The following is a 12,519-nucleotide window of genomic DNA, read 5'->3' on the forward strand; positions in this document are numbered from 1 at the left end:
TTATAAGCTACTGAAAATCAGTTTTTAGTATGGAGAGTCTCAGACAGCATTAACTACAGGCATTGTTACCAGGCTCATCTATAGTTAGAGAGAGAGGGGTTGTATTTTTTTCTTCAGAGCCAAATAATCATTTAGTTTCACTACATTCTGCAGTACTAAAGAATAAAAAAAGGCAAATAAAGTGTTAATAAAATATATTGAACATACATTTATCATCGTCTCTCTATTTATATTTCTACCTTGGTAGATCCCAGTGCTGCTGTTAAGCTTGGTTGATGTTAGCCAATCCTTATTTTTCTTGTGGCACATCACCTGCAAGGGTAATAGCCTTCAGGCTTGTCAAAGCAGTGCTGTGGAGCTTAAACATCCGGACAGTGTTTTACTGACATACGCAGTATGCTGATTTCTCTCTCCTTTTCAGAAGAGAAACCTGACTGCTCCAAGGCGCGCTGTGAGGTCCAGTTTTCTCCTCGCTGTCCAGAAGATTCCATTTTGATTGAAGGTTATGCTCCTCCAGGGGAATGCTGTCCACTTCCAAGCCGCTGTGTGTGCAACCCTGCAGGTTGCTTGAGGAAAGTTTGCCAACCAGGCTACTTGAATATATTGGTTTCTAAAGCATCAGGGAAGCCAGGGGAGTGCTGTGATCTCTACGAATGTAAACCAGGTAAAAATGGGTGCCATTTTTATGTTGAAATTTTTCCCGTCACCTATATCTAAGAAGCATAATATATAATATAAATGATTTCCAGTACAGACTGCACTGTAAACAATGTAAAATATTCTGAATATCTTATTACAAGCATTATATCATCAATAACAGTCTACTGCACATCACTGGAACAACATCCATCTACCCCCCCCCCCAAAAAAAAACTTGTTTAAACAAATATTTCTTTCTCTGCCGAGATAAACTTAAATGGGGGGGGGAGACCTATAAGAGAGGGTGGTTTATACTACCATAAATATTTTTGCAAAAGCAACGTATCCGGTATGCAGGTTAAGCAGAACACATGCAACTTCCAAGAAGTTCCTTTCTTATTGAGAGGACTGCATTTACTATTTAATGAAGCAATCAATTTGCAGACAGCTAGAAGAGAATAAGGTGATAAGTAACAGTCAGCATGGATTTGTCAAGAACAAATCATGTCAAACCAACCTAATAGCTTTCTTTGACAGGGTAAGAGGCCTTGTGGATGGGGGGAAGCGGCAGATGTGATAATCTTGACTTTAGTAAGACTTTTGATACTGTCTTGCATGACCTTCTCATAAACTAGGGAAATACAACCTGGATGGAGCTACTATAAGGTGGGTGCATAACTTGGAAAACGAATCCAACAGAGTAGTTATCAGTGGTTCACAGTCATGCTGGAGGAGGCATATTGAAAGGGGTCCGACAGGAATCAGTTCTGAGTCCAGTTCTGTTAAATATCTTCAACAGTGATTTAGATAATTGTATAGAGAGTAAACTTATAAAGTTTGCAGACAATACCAAGCTGGGAGGGGTTGCGAGAGTTTTGGAGCACAGGATTACAATTCAAAATGATCTGGACAAACTGGAGAAATGGTCTGAAGTAAATAGGATGAAATTCAATAAGGACAAATGCAAAGTACTCCACTTAGGAAGGAAGGAAAGAAGGAACAATCAATTGCACACACAAAATGGGAAATGACTGCGTAGGAAGCAGTACTGTGGAAAAGTATCTGGGGAACATAGTGGATCACAGATGAGTAAACAGTGTAACACTGTTGCAGAAAAAAAGCAAACATCAAAGTGGGATGTATTAGCAGGAGTGTTGTAAGCGAGACACAAGAAATAATTATTTCGCTCTTCTCCACATTGATTAAGCCTTGGCTGGAGTATAGTATCCAGTTCTGGGTGCCACATTTCAATAAAGATGTGGACAAATTGGAGAAAAGACAGAGAAAAGCAAAAAAAAATATTTAAAAGGGTCTAGAAAACATGACCTATAAGGGAAGATAGGAAACAATTTTGTTTGTTTAGTCTGGAGAAGAGAAGACTGAAGGGGGATATAAGTTTTCAAATACATAAAAGGTTGTTGCAAGGAGGAGGAAGAAAAATTGTTCTCTTTAACCTCTGAGGATAGGACAAGAAGCAATGGACTTAAATTGCAGTAAGAGTGATTTAGGTTGGACATTAGGAAAAACTTTCTAACAGTCAGGATGGTTAAGCACTGGAATAAATTTCCTAGGGAGGTTGTGGAATCTCCATCATTGGAGATCTTTTTAAGAGAGTTTAGACAAACGCGTGTCACGGATGTTCTTATACTTAATCCTGACTTGAGTGCAGGAGTCTGGACTAGGTACCCTCTCGAGGTCCCTTCCAGTTCTACAAGTCTATGATCCTGTATATAGGAAGAGTAAGAAAGATACTTCCTAAATCTGAAGATTTTCATAGGCCATAAAATGAGGATCTGCCAAACGTAAAACAAGTAAGCAGTCATTACATAGGAGTCAAAGGAACACTCAGAGCTGGGCAACATGTTCAACCTTTGTCCATTTCCCACTTCGTGTGAACACACAAATAACTTTCAATTGTGAGGTGCTACCCCCATTGAAATCAAAGGTGAAACTCAGCACCCTGCATCATCAGTACTTGGAGTAGGCTCAACAGCCCTGGGGCTTACTTCTGGTTTATATCCTATGTTCCTAAAGCTCATGCTTTACGGTTTCAGCCTCCCGCCCTTGTATTCGGAGAGGGTTTGTTTTTAATGTCCTTCCTTTGAATCATCAGGAGATGGCCATAGCTGCAGATGGGACATTGGAGGGGTGGGCCAGGGCTCTGAGGTGGCACTGTGTATTCTCTCTCTGTCGCGGGGGCGGGGAGGGGAGGTGGCTGGCTAATTCTTGCTCACATGGTCAGGATCTAATTGATTGTCTTATTAGTGGTGGTGAAGAAATTTCCCCCAGATCAGATTTGCAGTGAGCTCTGGGTTTTCACCTTCCTGTGCAGCATGTGTGTGTGTCATTTGCCATGTAGCCTTTTATTTTTATTTAAAGTAAATTTAGTGATCTTGTATTATATCTGTGGGTCCAGCTTTGGTGGCTACAGTATCAAATTCAATGGTTACCTCTGCCAATTGTTTCAAATCTAGAGCACATAGGAACACATGAAGGCCAAGGAAAGTAGCATATACAATCACAAGAACAAGTGCTAATATCTTTTATCAATTTTATTAAAGTTACCAGCACAGTTAGGAATTTCAGAGCATATTTAAATCCTAGCTATATCCACACACACATTCTAGCTACAGTTGTACTCACCTCTTCCTAGATACCTTTAGGGTTTGATGGGGGTCTCATGGATTGGTCATCAGTAGAGGCATAGTTCCTGCTGGAGTTTCCCGTAGGGAGCTGAGTTTTCCCAATCTGGGCACCCTCTTTTTATAATTTGATTTTTTTGACTATACCTATGCTCTGCAGATGTATACGAAAGTGTCAGCCCTCTTTTTCCTTATTGGCCTGGTGTCCCCAAAACTTGAGGTTTTCTATAGGTTGTGTATAGTTCCTTTTATTCTCATTAGCATTGACGCAAAACCTGTACCCTGTGGTTAAGGCAGGTGTTAGAGAGAAATGTGCCTGTAGAGCATTTTTGTCATCTAAAATTAATCTTTCTAATTTTTCATGATTTCACCCCTTGGTATATCTTTTCCCATCATCTTATGGCATCAGGTTATTCTCCAGTCACTTATGTCAGTATTTCTTATCTCTAAGGCCTAAAATAGCTAAGCTAAAATTTTACAGGCCTTAGCCTATAGGTCTTGCATTTCAGTCCTCCTTACTTAGATACCTAATACATAATCATCCCTTCTAACTACTGATCAGTTTCAGACTTGGTCTACAGTACAGAGTTAGGTCGACCTAATTTATGTCAGCGTCTATACTAGTCTTGCTCCTGCCAATGTAAGTGCCCTACTACACCGACCTAACTCCATTTCCACAAGAGACGTAGGGCTGATTTCAAGGTAGTTAGAGTAAAACGGTGTCCACGTAGATCGGGGGTTTTCAAACGGGATCGGGACCCCACAGGGGGTCACAAGGTGATTACATGGGGGGGTTGCGAGCTGTCAACCTCCACCCCAAACCCCGCTTTGCCTCCAGCACTTATAATGGTGTTAAATATATTTAAAAGTGTTTTTAATTTATAAGGGGGGTCGCACTTAGAGGCTTGCTATGTAAAAGGAGTCACCAGTAAAAAAGTTTGAGAGCCGCTGATGTAGACTTTGCGTGACTTACGTTGGTTGTTGATTAAAATTCTTGTCAGTTTTGTTTCCTGCTGTGAGCCCTGGCCCTGGCTCACCGAGGCTGTCACCCCCAGGCAAGTGGGGGGGCTCCAACTCTGGAGCCTGGTTGTCTGGGTCCAGCTACCTGTTCCTATCAGGCTGCTGCCTTGGCTCTCCTCTCCCTGCTGGGAGCCTTACTGCTGTCTGGGCTCCCTTTTGTGAACCTGGCTGCGGGGTGCGGAGAGCCTGGGCTCCCAGCTCCTCCCAGAGCTGTCAGAGTGGGCCTGCTCTGAGCAGAGACAATAGCAGCATGAAATAGGCAAGAATGTCATTTTCACTCTTGGTAGGCTCTGTGCTGTGAAATAGAGCTTGTGTGGGGCTCACAGCTGGGGCTGTCCACCGCCCCCCCATCCACCCTGGGGTCTTCAGCTCTGAGCCGTGCATGGCTGTCAGGGCCCCAGAATGCCCCACTTCAGTTGGTTCAAGTGCTCCTGCCTGTGAAACACATCCTCACCAGGAGGAGGGTAGTGTAGACACCAACAGCCAATTGAATTACTGCAGTGGCTGTAGGTTGACCTAAATTAAGTTGACCGAATTTTGTCGTGTAAACAAGTCCTTCTACTTCTATAATCCTACAGTTGTACTCTATTTAGCATACAGTAGTTATATACAACATAGTTTATTCATTTATTGTATAATGCTAAAATCATTGGCTAAAGCTAGGATTATCTGGGTATGTCTCACTTAATCATTTCCCTGCTAGTGTAGGGTCCTTGGGCATTGGTGTGCCTTGGGCCCTTCTATTCTCTGCTGTTGTTCATAATAGTCTAGTTTTCTGTGCGTTGTAATACTTTGGTCTCATTTCAGTTGTTGGGTTAGTGTGGTGGTGGTGGTCTCTGCTATAAAGGAGGTCAGACCAGATGATCTAGTGGTCACTCTGGCTTTAAATTCTATGACTCTGACTATTTGACAGGGTAGGCGATCACAGAGGAAACTATTAGGTGGGGTCAAATACATCAATACAAGACTTAAGTACAGGGAAATGACCAAACCATTGTTGTGATACATAGGCAAAAATATATATTCAGTATAGAGCATATTTCAAATGGAAATTGTAGGGGATCTGTAGTTTGTGGATTTTCAGAGGGACTCTACATTAAAAGTCTGTAAGTTACATTTACAGAAACAACACAATGTGCACTAACAATCTATTAAAAAAAAAAAAAGTAGGAGATTTGGGGTTAAAAGTAGACCTCACTGTCACAAAGGCATCAGGTCTGCTGTTGCTATGCTATAACTGGTACACACATGCCTATATTGGTAGGATCAATGCTAGATCAGACCAGTGGTCCCTGTAGTCCAGTATCCTGTAGCTGACAATGGCCAGTACCAGAAGCTGTGGAAGATACCCCATGGGTGGGGTTTTTTGTGTGTGTTTTTTAAATATGAGGGTATATCTTCCTTCTAATTTTTTATTGTATTTAATATACTATATATTTTTTTTTCATTATCCCTATAAATGTCTAATCCTTTCTTGAATCCTAAGGTCTTGGCCTCAATACTATCAAGTGGCAAAGAGTTTCACAGGTTAATTACATGTTAAATAAAAAAAGCAAATGTTTTCTTTTATTAATTTCAATTTTTTGCCTTTCAGTTTTCTTGAATGTCCCCTTGTGAAGGGGGTAATTTGGGGTGCCTGATTTTGTGTTCTGTATACTATTCATTATTTTGAATTTCCGTCTTTTATTAGTAGGTCAGTCTAGACCAGGGGTTGGCAACCTTTCAGAAGTGGTGTGCCGAGTCTTCATTTATTCACTTTAATTTAAGGTTTCACTTGCTGGTAATACATTTTAACATTTTTTAGAAGGTCTCTCTCTACAAATCTATATATTATGTAACTAAACTACTGTTGTATGTAAAGTAAACAAGGTTTTCAAAATGTTTAAGAAGCTTCATTTAAAATTAAATTAAAATGCTGATCTTACGCCGCCGGCCTGTTCAGTCTGCTGCCGGCCTGGGGTTCCGTTCACCTAGGCCGGCAGTGGGCTGAGTGGGGCCTGCAGCCGGTACCCCAGGCTGGCAGTGGGCTGAGCGGGGCTGGCGACCGGGACCCCAGACCAACAGTGGGCTGAGTGGCCCCTGGGGGTTCTGTCGGCTGGCTCTTGCCAGCCAGTCCCGGCTGCCGGCACGGCTCAGCCCACTGCCGGTCTGGGGTCCCGGCCCTGCCCACATACAGTGAGTACCTACTTTCTCCCTGGTTCTGGCCCATTCTCTTCCTCTCTGCACTGAGCCTAGGGTGGGGGTGCACTGAGCATAGGGCTGGGGGTGAAAGAGCAGGTTGGGGTGCAGGGTCTGGCCAGGAGCTAGAATGAGGGAGAGGGCTCAGGGTTGGGGCAGGAGGTTTGGGTGTGGAGCGCTTACCTGGGCAGCTCCCATTTGGTGCTCAGGGTGGGGATGTGGGGGGTGCAAGAGTCAGGGCATGGGGTGTGGGGGGGGCTGGGTATGTGTGGGAAGTGCAGGAGTCAGGCCCGGGTTTGTGTGAGGAGGGTGCGGGAGTCAGGGCAGAGGGCTGGAGGTGTGTGAGAGGGGTGCAGGAGTCAAGGCATCGGGTGTGGGGGGGTGCCAGAGTCAGGGCTGGGATCGTGGGGAGGTGCAGGGGGCTGTGGTGTGAGGGGGGTGCAGGGGTCAGGGCAGAGGGCTGGGGTGTGGGCTGGGATCGGGGGGGGAGGGGTGCTCCCAACCCCCTGCCCTGAGCAACTCATGGCAGGGGGCTGGAGGGATATGCCCTGATTCCACCCACCTTCCCTAAGGCCCAGCTCCTGCCTCTTCGCCTCCTTCCTGGTCTGGGCAGCAAGGGTGCTGGGGCTCCTCTTCTCCCCTCCCTCGCAAGGGCCATCGGCAGCAGACAGGGAGAGGAGGCGGGACGCAGCACGCTGGGGGAAGAGGCGGGGGAGGCAGAAGCTTGGCTGCTGGCAGAGCCTGCCCTACAGCAGAAGCCGGCAGGATCAAGCTTGCTTCTGCCCCCGCCAGAGAGAGCAGTAGGTGGGGGCGGAGAAGAGTGGGCTGGGCTGGGCAAGATTTTTAATGGCTGCCCTGCTGGGGTCCCGGCCTTCGGCCCTGCTCAGCCCGCTGCCAGGGTTCGGCAGCGGGCTGAGCGGGGCCAGAAGCGGCCACAGCATGCTATTAAAAATCGGCTTGCATGCCATAGATTGCTGACCCCTGATCTAGACAATCATAATAGTCCCTTCTGAGCTTAACATTTATGAATTGTCATTGTTTGTACTGGGGTAGAATGGCAAGAATAGCTCCCCATTGTGCTGGATACTGTACAGGCACATAATAAGAGCAAGTCCCTGACCTAAAGCACTTAAAAGTTAAATAGACAAGGTGATAAAAGGGTCAAAGAAAGGAAGTAGTATTACCCTCTTTCATAGAGGGGGAGCTAAGAGAGACCAAAAGTGCTTTACCCATGGTTGCGCTCTGCGGTAGAATCAGGAATTGAACCCATATCTTTGGAGTCCAGCTCAAGGACTGTTCTCCTAGAGACTATCCCTTCTCCTTTTATTTATCTCCTCTCTAAACAGTTTCACTGTATTCTGCATCTCTTTATACGGTAGTCTTTCTATGCCTATAATTATTTTTATCTCTTATCTCTGGATGCCTGTTCCTTATAATGTACACTGCCCTGTATTTGTACCTCAGAAGTTCTCCTTCAAGTGATTGTGCAGATATACATTCCATTGTAGGTGCATATGCTCCCAATGCACTTGAGTCGGAGACTTTTGCCAGTAATACCATTAGGCAACATCCATGCTTTCCGTGTGTCAACCCAAGGGCATAAAAGCGGCTTCCCTCTCCATTCCTTCTCACCACCCATGGCAAGAGTTGGAGCTTCCCATAGCTGTTTAGCTTTGGTTTTCCAGTGTCTGCAAAGAGTTCATCTTACTGTATGTTTTTTTTAATTCTAGCTTATTTTTAGTATAGTTCAAGATCTGATGGATTTACCTTGAAAAACTCCCCAGGGTTTAAGCAATGTGCCACATGCAGGGACCATGGTCACTGTCATGGATAGACACACAGGCTGCTTGAATTGTCTAGATGAGGGATAGGTTCAATTTGTACCTCTTTTCCTATCAGCAAAAATAAACGAGGGATTTTCACCTCAAAGTCCACCTTTTGGAGGAGGCAATGTGTCCCTCTTCAGAACTGGATCCCAACCACGAGAAGGCAGACTTTTTGTCCATGGAGAGCACCCACCCCAGCTTCAAAGCCCAATTTGAGAGAGAAACACCCCTCCTCATTGTCCCCAATAAAGATCTGAAAGCACTGCAAGCCATCTTCCTCCTCCAAGTCTCACAAATGGTCAAAGTCCCAGTCTTTGCCTCACAAAGTAAGCCCTCTGATATCAAGTTGAGGTTTGGTCACAGGCACCAGTGCTCACCAGCCTCATCAGATGTGGCTTTGTGGACTTCTGTTCCTCCAGGACCATCAAGAGTGGTGTCTTCATAATTACTGGGTCCTTCCTTCCCAGCACTGTAGTTTCCAGTACCGTTAACTCCACAGGCCTTCCGTGCAGTGAGGGACCTAGTGTGTCTGCCAGTACCGGGCTTTTCTTTGTTACATCATCTAGCACTGATGGTGTTAGTCTCTGCACTGTTGATGATTCCAGCATGGCTTTCCCTAGCTTCTTCGTTTTGGACATTGACAGCTCCTTCAACACCAACCTATCTGTTGGCATTTTAGCTGCCTTGCCCGCTGCTGCTACCTCACTCGAATGCTTCTTTTACGTTAGTGACATTAGGGCAGTACCAGTTATCTCCAACACTGAAACTCTAGACACCAGCTGGGACTGCTCCTCCATTTACTGTGGAGAATTATATCTCCTCTTCGGACTCAGACCATGAGAGACCAATTTCCCTTCCAAGGTCTTTTAGATCATCTCAGGGACCTCATTCCAGGGATACTAAATCTAAAAGTCATGTCTGGCATTCTTACAAGGAATCCTCAGAATGGGGCCCACCACTTTCGGCAGTTCAAAGGGTAGAATACTTCCCTCCCCTCCCCTCCCACCCCAGCCCCCGGCCTTTACAGGTCGTCTTGGACTGCTCTGAGATTTTCAAGATCTGAAGTCCCAATCTAGAAGGAGGTTGCCTTCATCCATAGCAGGGATCTTCAGGGAAAAGTCTTCTACCATCCCTCCTCATCTTTGTCTCCCCTTCGTCTGTAATCTCCAACAATGGGGGAACCATATTTCATCATCTTCTGATGAGGCCTGAAATTAAAATCTCCTCCAGAACAGTGTAAAGTGTTTCAGGACCTTATGAGAAGGGTTGCCACATCTCTGGGTGTGCAGGTGGAGCTTATACAAGATAGCAAACACTTGGAGCAGGTATTTTTGCCAGGATCATGAGTACAAGTTGAGCAATCCTATCTTTTGCAAGGTGTCTCTTGTGCAGACCCCCCCAGCAATAGATCTATTTTCAACAGCTTGAAGCACAAAATGCCATCACTTCTGATCAAGGAGGGGACTCAGAACTGCCTGGGAGATGCCCACCTTATTCTTTGGCCTAGGTTTGTATGTCTACTCTCCAACGCCATTGCTCTTCAGAGTCCTGAACGAACTGAAAGATGAGAAAGCAGTAGTTGTCCTTATAGCTCCAACGTGGCTGAGAGGGGTATGGGTCCCAGACCTGATATGTCTGAGGCCACCTCTTATCCCCTCTTTGAGGCCTGACCTTATGATGCAGGAGTCAGGCAGCCAATTTCTCACTCTTAACCTCTATGCATGGCTCCTTGATAGCTCTTGGACTTGAAGCAAGGTTGCTCTCTCAAGGTGCAGTCTGTGCTGCTAAACAGTAGGAAGCCCACTACAAGGAAAACATAACTTCAAAAGTGGAAGCCTTTCCAGCTTTGATGCACACAGCGGTCATTGTCTCCTTTTGAGGCCCACTTCTCCATTGAACTTGATTATCTATCTGTTAAATTTTGAAAAGCCTACACTTATCATTCAGCTCTGTTAAAGTCCACCTTACTGGCGCTACAGCCTTTCACCAATCAGCCCAAGGATCATCAGTTTTTACAAACACTACCACTAAAAAATGCTTAAAGAGAATAACCAACCTCTTCCCTCACGTAAGAGAGCCCACTACACCTTGGCACCTTAATTTAGTTCAGTGCCTTGAGAAAATCACACTTTGAGACCTTGGGGAGCTATTTCCTTCTTCGCTTATCCTACAAAACTGTGGGGTTTTTTTTGTAGCCATGACTTCAGACGGAACAATAATTGAGTTGAGAGTGCTTATATCTGATCCATCATACACTATATTCTACTGAGACAAAGTATCTCTTCATCCTCCATCCTACCTAAAGTCACTTCAGACTTTCACCTCAGCCAGGATGTTCAACTTCCATTTTTTCACCCCAAACCTCAAGCTTCTTCAAGGGAAGAGGTCAGTCTTAATACTTTAGACATAAGAGCCTTGCCTTCTATCTCGATGGGACCAAACCCTTCAGATCCTCTCCTAGACCAAGTCCTTTCAGTTTCTTTGCAATGGAGACATTCTCTTTCCATACAAAGATTACCTAAATGCATTTTAGCAGGATGCATTTTAGCACGTTAAGAAGTGCTGAGGTGCACCTTGTGCCTAGTGGTGGTTCATTCCATCAGAGTTCAACCCACTTATGTAGCACTGTTAAAAAATACACCTCTTTTAGACATTTGCAAGGCCGCCACCTTGATTGTTAGTGCACACCTTTTTCATGGCATTATGCTGTCATTCATGCCTCCAAATCAGATGCTGCTGTTGGTGAGACTCTCCTAACGGTTCTGAACTTCTCTTCAGCACCATACTCCATAATTTGGGTACTGTTCAGGAGTCCTCTAATGTGGAACACCCACAGGGACAGTCACTTGAAGGAGAAGTAACTCCTCTTCGTGTATAGTAACTGGAGTTCTTTGAGATGTTTTTTGTCCCTGTGCGTTCTCCACTATCCAGCCTCTTTCCCCTCTGCTTCTGAGTTCTTGCCATTTTACTTTGTTGTTGAGAAGGAGCTGGAATGATGGTGGGTCTGCCACTCCCTATAACATGAGGGTGTGTAGGGCTCAACCACAGGTCCACTGGCACCGCTGAAAAAAAAGGTCTGGTTAAAGGTGCATATGTGCGTGTGTGCCTAACATGGAGGACCCATAGGGATAGAACATCTTGAGAAAATCCTGTGGATGCTTTTTGTCTGAGGGTTTAATGTCAGCAAGGAATCCAGGAGCACTCTTAAACACAACTGGTCAAGTCAGTCCACAGTTTGAGTATCTTCAGCTACAGGAGACTTCACTATATCTCCAAATTTCTTAGTGTTTTCTTATACCAACAAGTGCAACGTCCATTTAACTTACTTTTAGCTTCAAGCGACTGTTCAATCCATGAGCTGATCTTGGCAAAACACTGAACTTACTGGCTGACAGTTGTGGTAATGTATATTTTGAAGGACAGATAGAACTGCGAGTTATCTGCATACTGTTGGCACTTGTTCCTATTATGTCTTACCTCCTAGTTGTTGCAGGAGAATATTGAATAGTACCAAAGAGGGTTGGTACTTGAGAAACTCCATAGGTGCAGAGATGGTGGAAGTGCAGTTTCTCATCATTACCACTGGATGAGTCTCTCCAGGAAGGATTCAGACCATTTGAGTGTATTCCTTTGGAATTCTGCCATGTCCATCAGCTGTGACATTTGATTTTGTTCAAATACTGTATAGAGGTCCTGGAGTATAAGACCTTTTTCTTCACCTTAACTGTGCTAATGGAATTTATGGGAGATGCACCAGTTTGCTGTAGCCTTTAAAAGACATGAAAACCAGTTAGCCAAAAAGGATTCTCAGAAGAGCTGGATGAGATCATTGCTTTGAGTTCCCTGTTATCCTTCTCCATGAATGTGATTGGATATGGGAATGTTGCCTTTTGTGACCATTTTTGAGGTGGAAAAGCTTCTTGGAAAAGCTCAGTGGCTGCTGGACTTCAGGAAATTGCACAACTTGTGAAGTTCTGAAGCCAGGATAGTAAAATATGGCTACTTGAAGACCAAGATATTGGACACTGATTGTTTAGTATAAGAGAAACAGAGAAACATCATCATTTTACATTAGCATTTGTGGGACAAAATGGCTAAATTTAGGTTCTTATTGGATACACTGGAAAATCAACCCTTCAGTATTGTAGTAGAAGAACCACATGATTCATTAAAATACCTAAAACATTTAATTTGAGTGGGGACTCTGCTTTTTT

The 12,519-nt window shown here is 44.6% G+C and overlaps 1 protein-coding gene across 2 annotated transcripts in view; it reads left to right on the plus strand.

Annotated features, from left to right (window-relative positions):
• CRIM1 (cysteine rich transmembrane BMP regulator 1) overlaps positions 1-12,519 on the plus strand; it is a 320,862-nt gene that overhangs the window by 128,023 nt on the left and 180,320 nt on the right. For both annotated transcript variants that reach the window (XM_045011826.1, XM_045011827.1), the window contains exon 3: positions 422-664. In XM_045011826.1, the coding sequence (XP_044867761.1) occupies positions 422-664 (243 nt within the window). The remainder of the gene's footprint in view (positions 1-421; positions 665-12,519) is intronic.

The sequence above is a fragment of the Mauremys mutica genome, chromosome 3 (genome assembly GCF_020497125.1).
Source record: "Mauremys mutica isolate MM-2020 ecotype Southern chromosome 3, ASM2049712v1, whole genome shotgun sequence".
NCBI classification, from domain to species: domain Eukaryota; kingdom Metazoa; phylum Chordata; order Testudines; family Geoemydidae; genus Mauremys; species Mauremys mutica.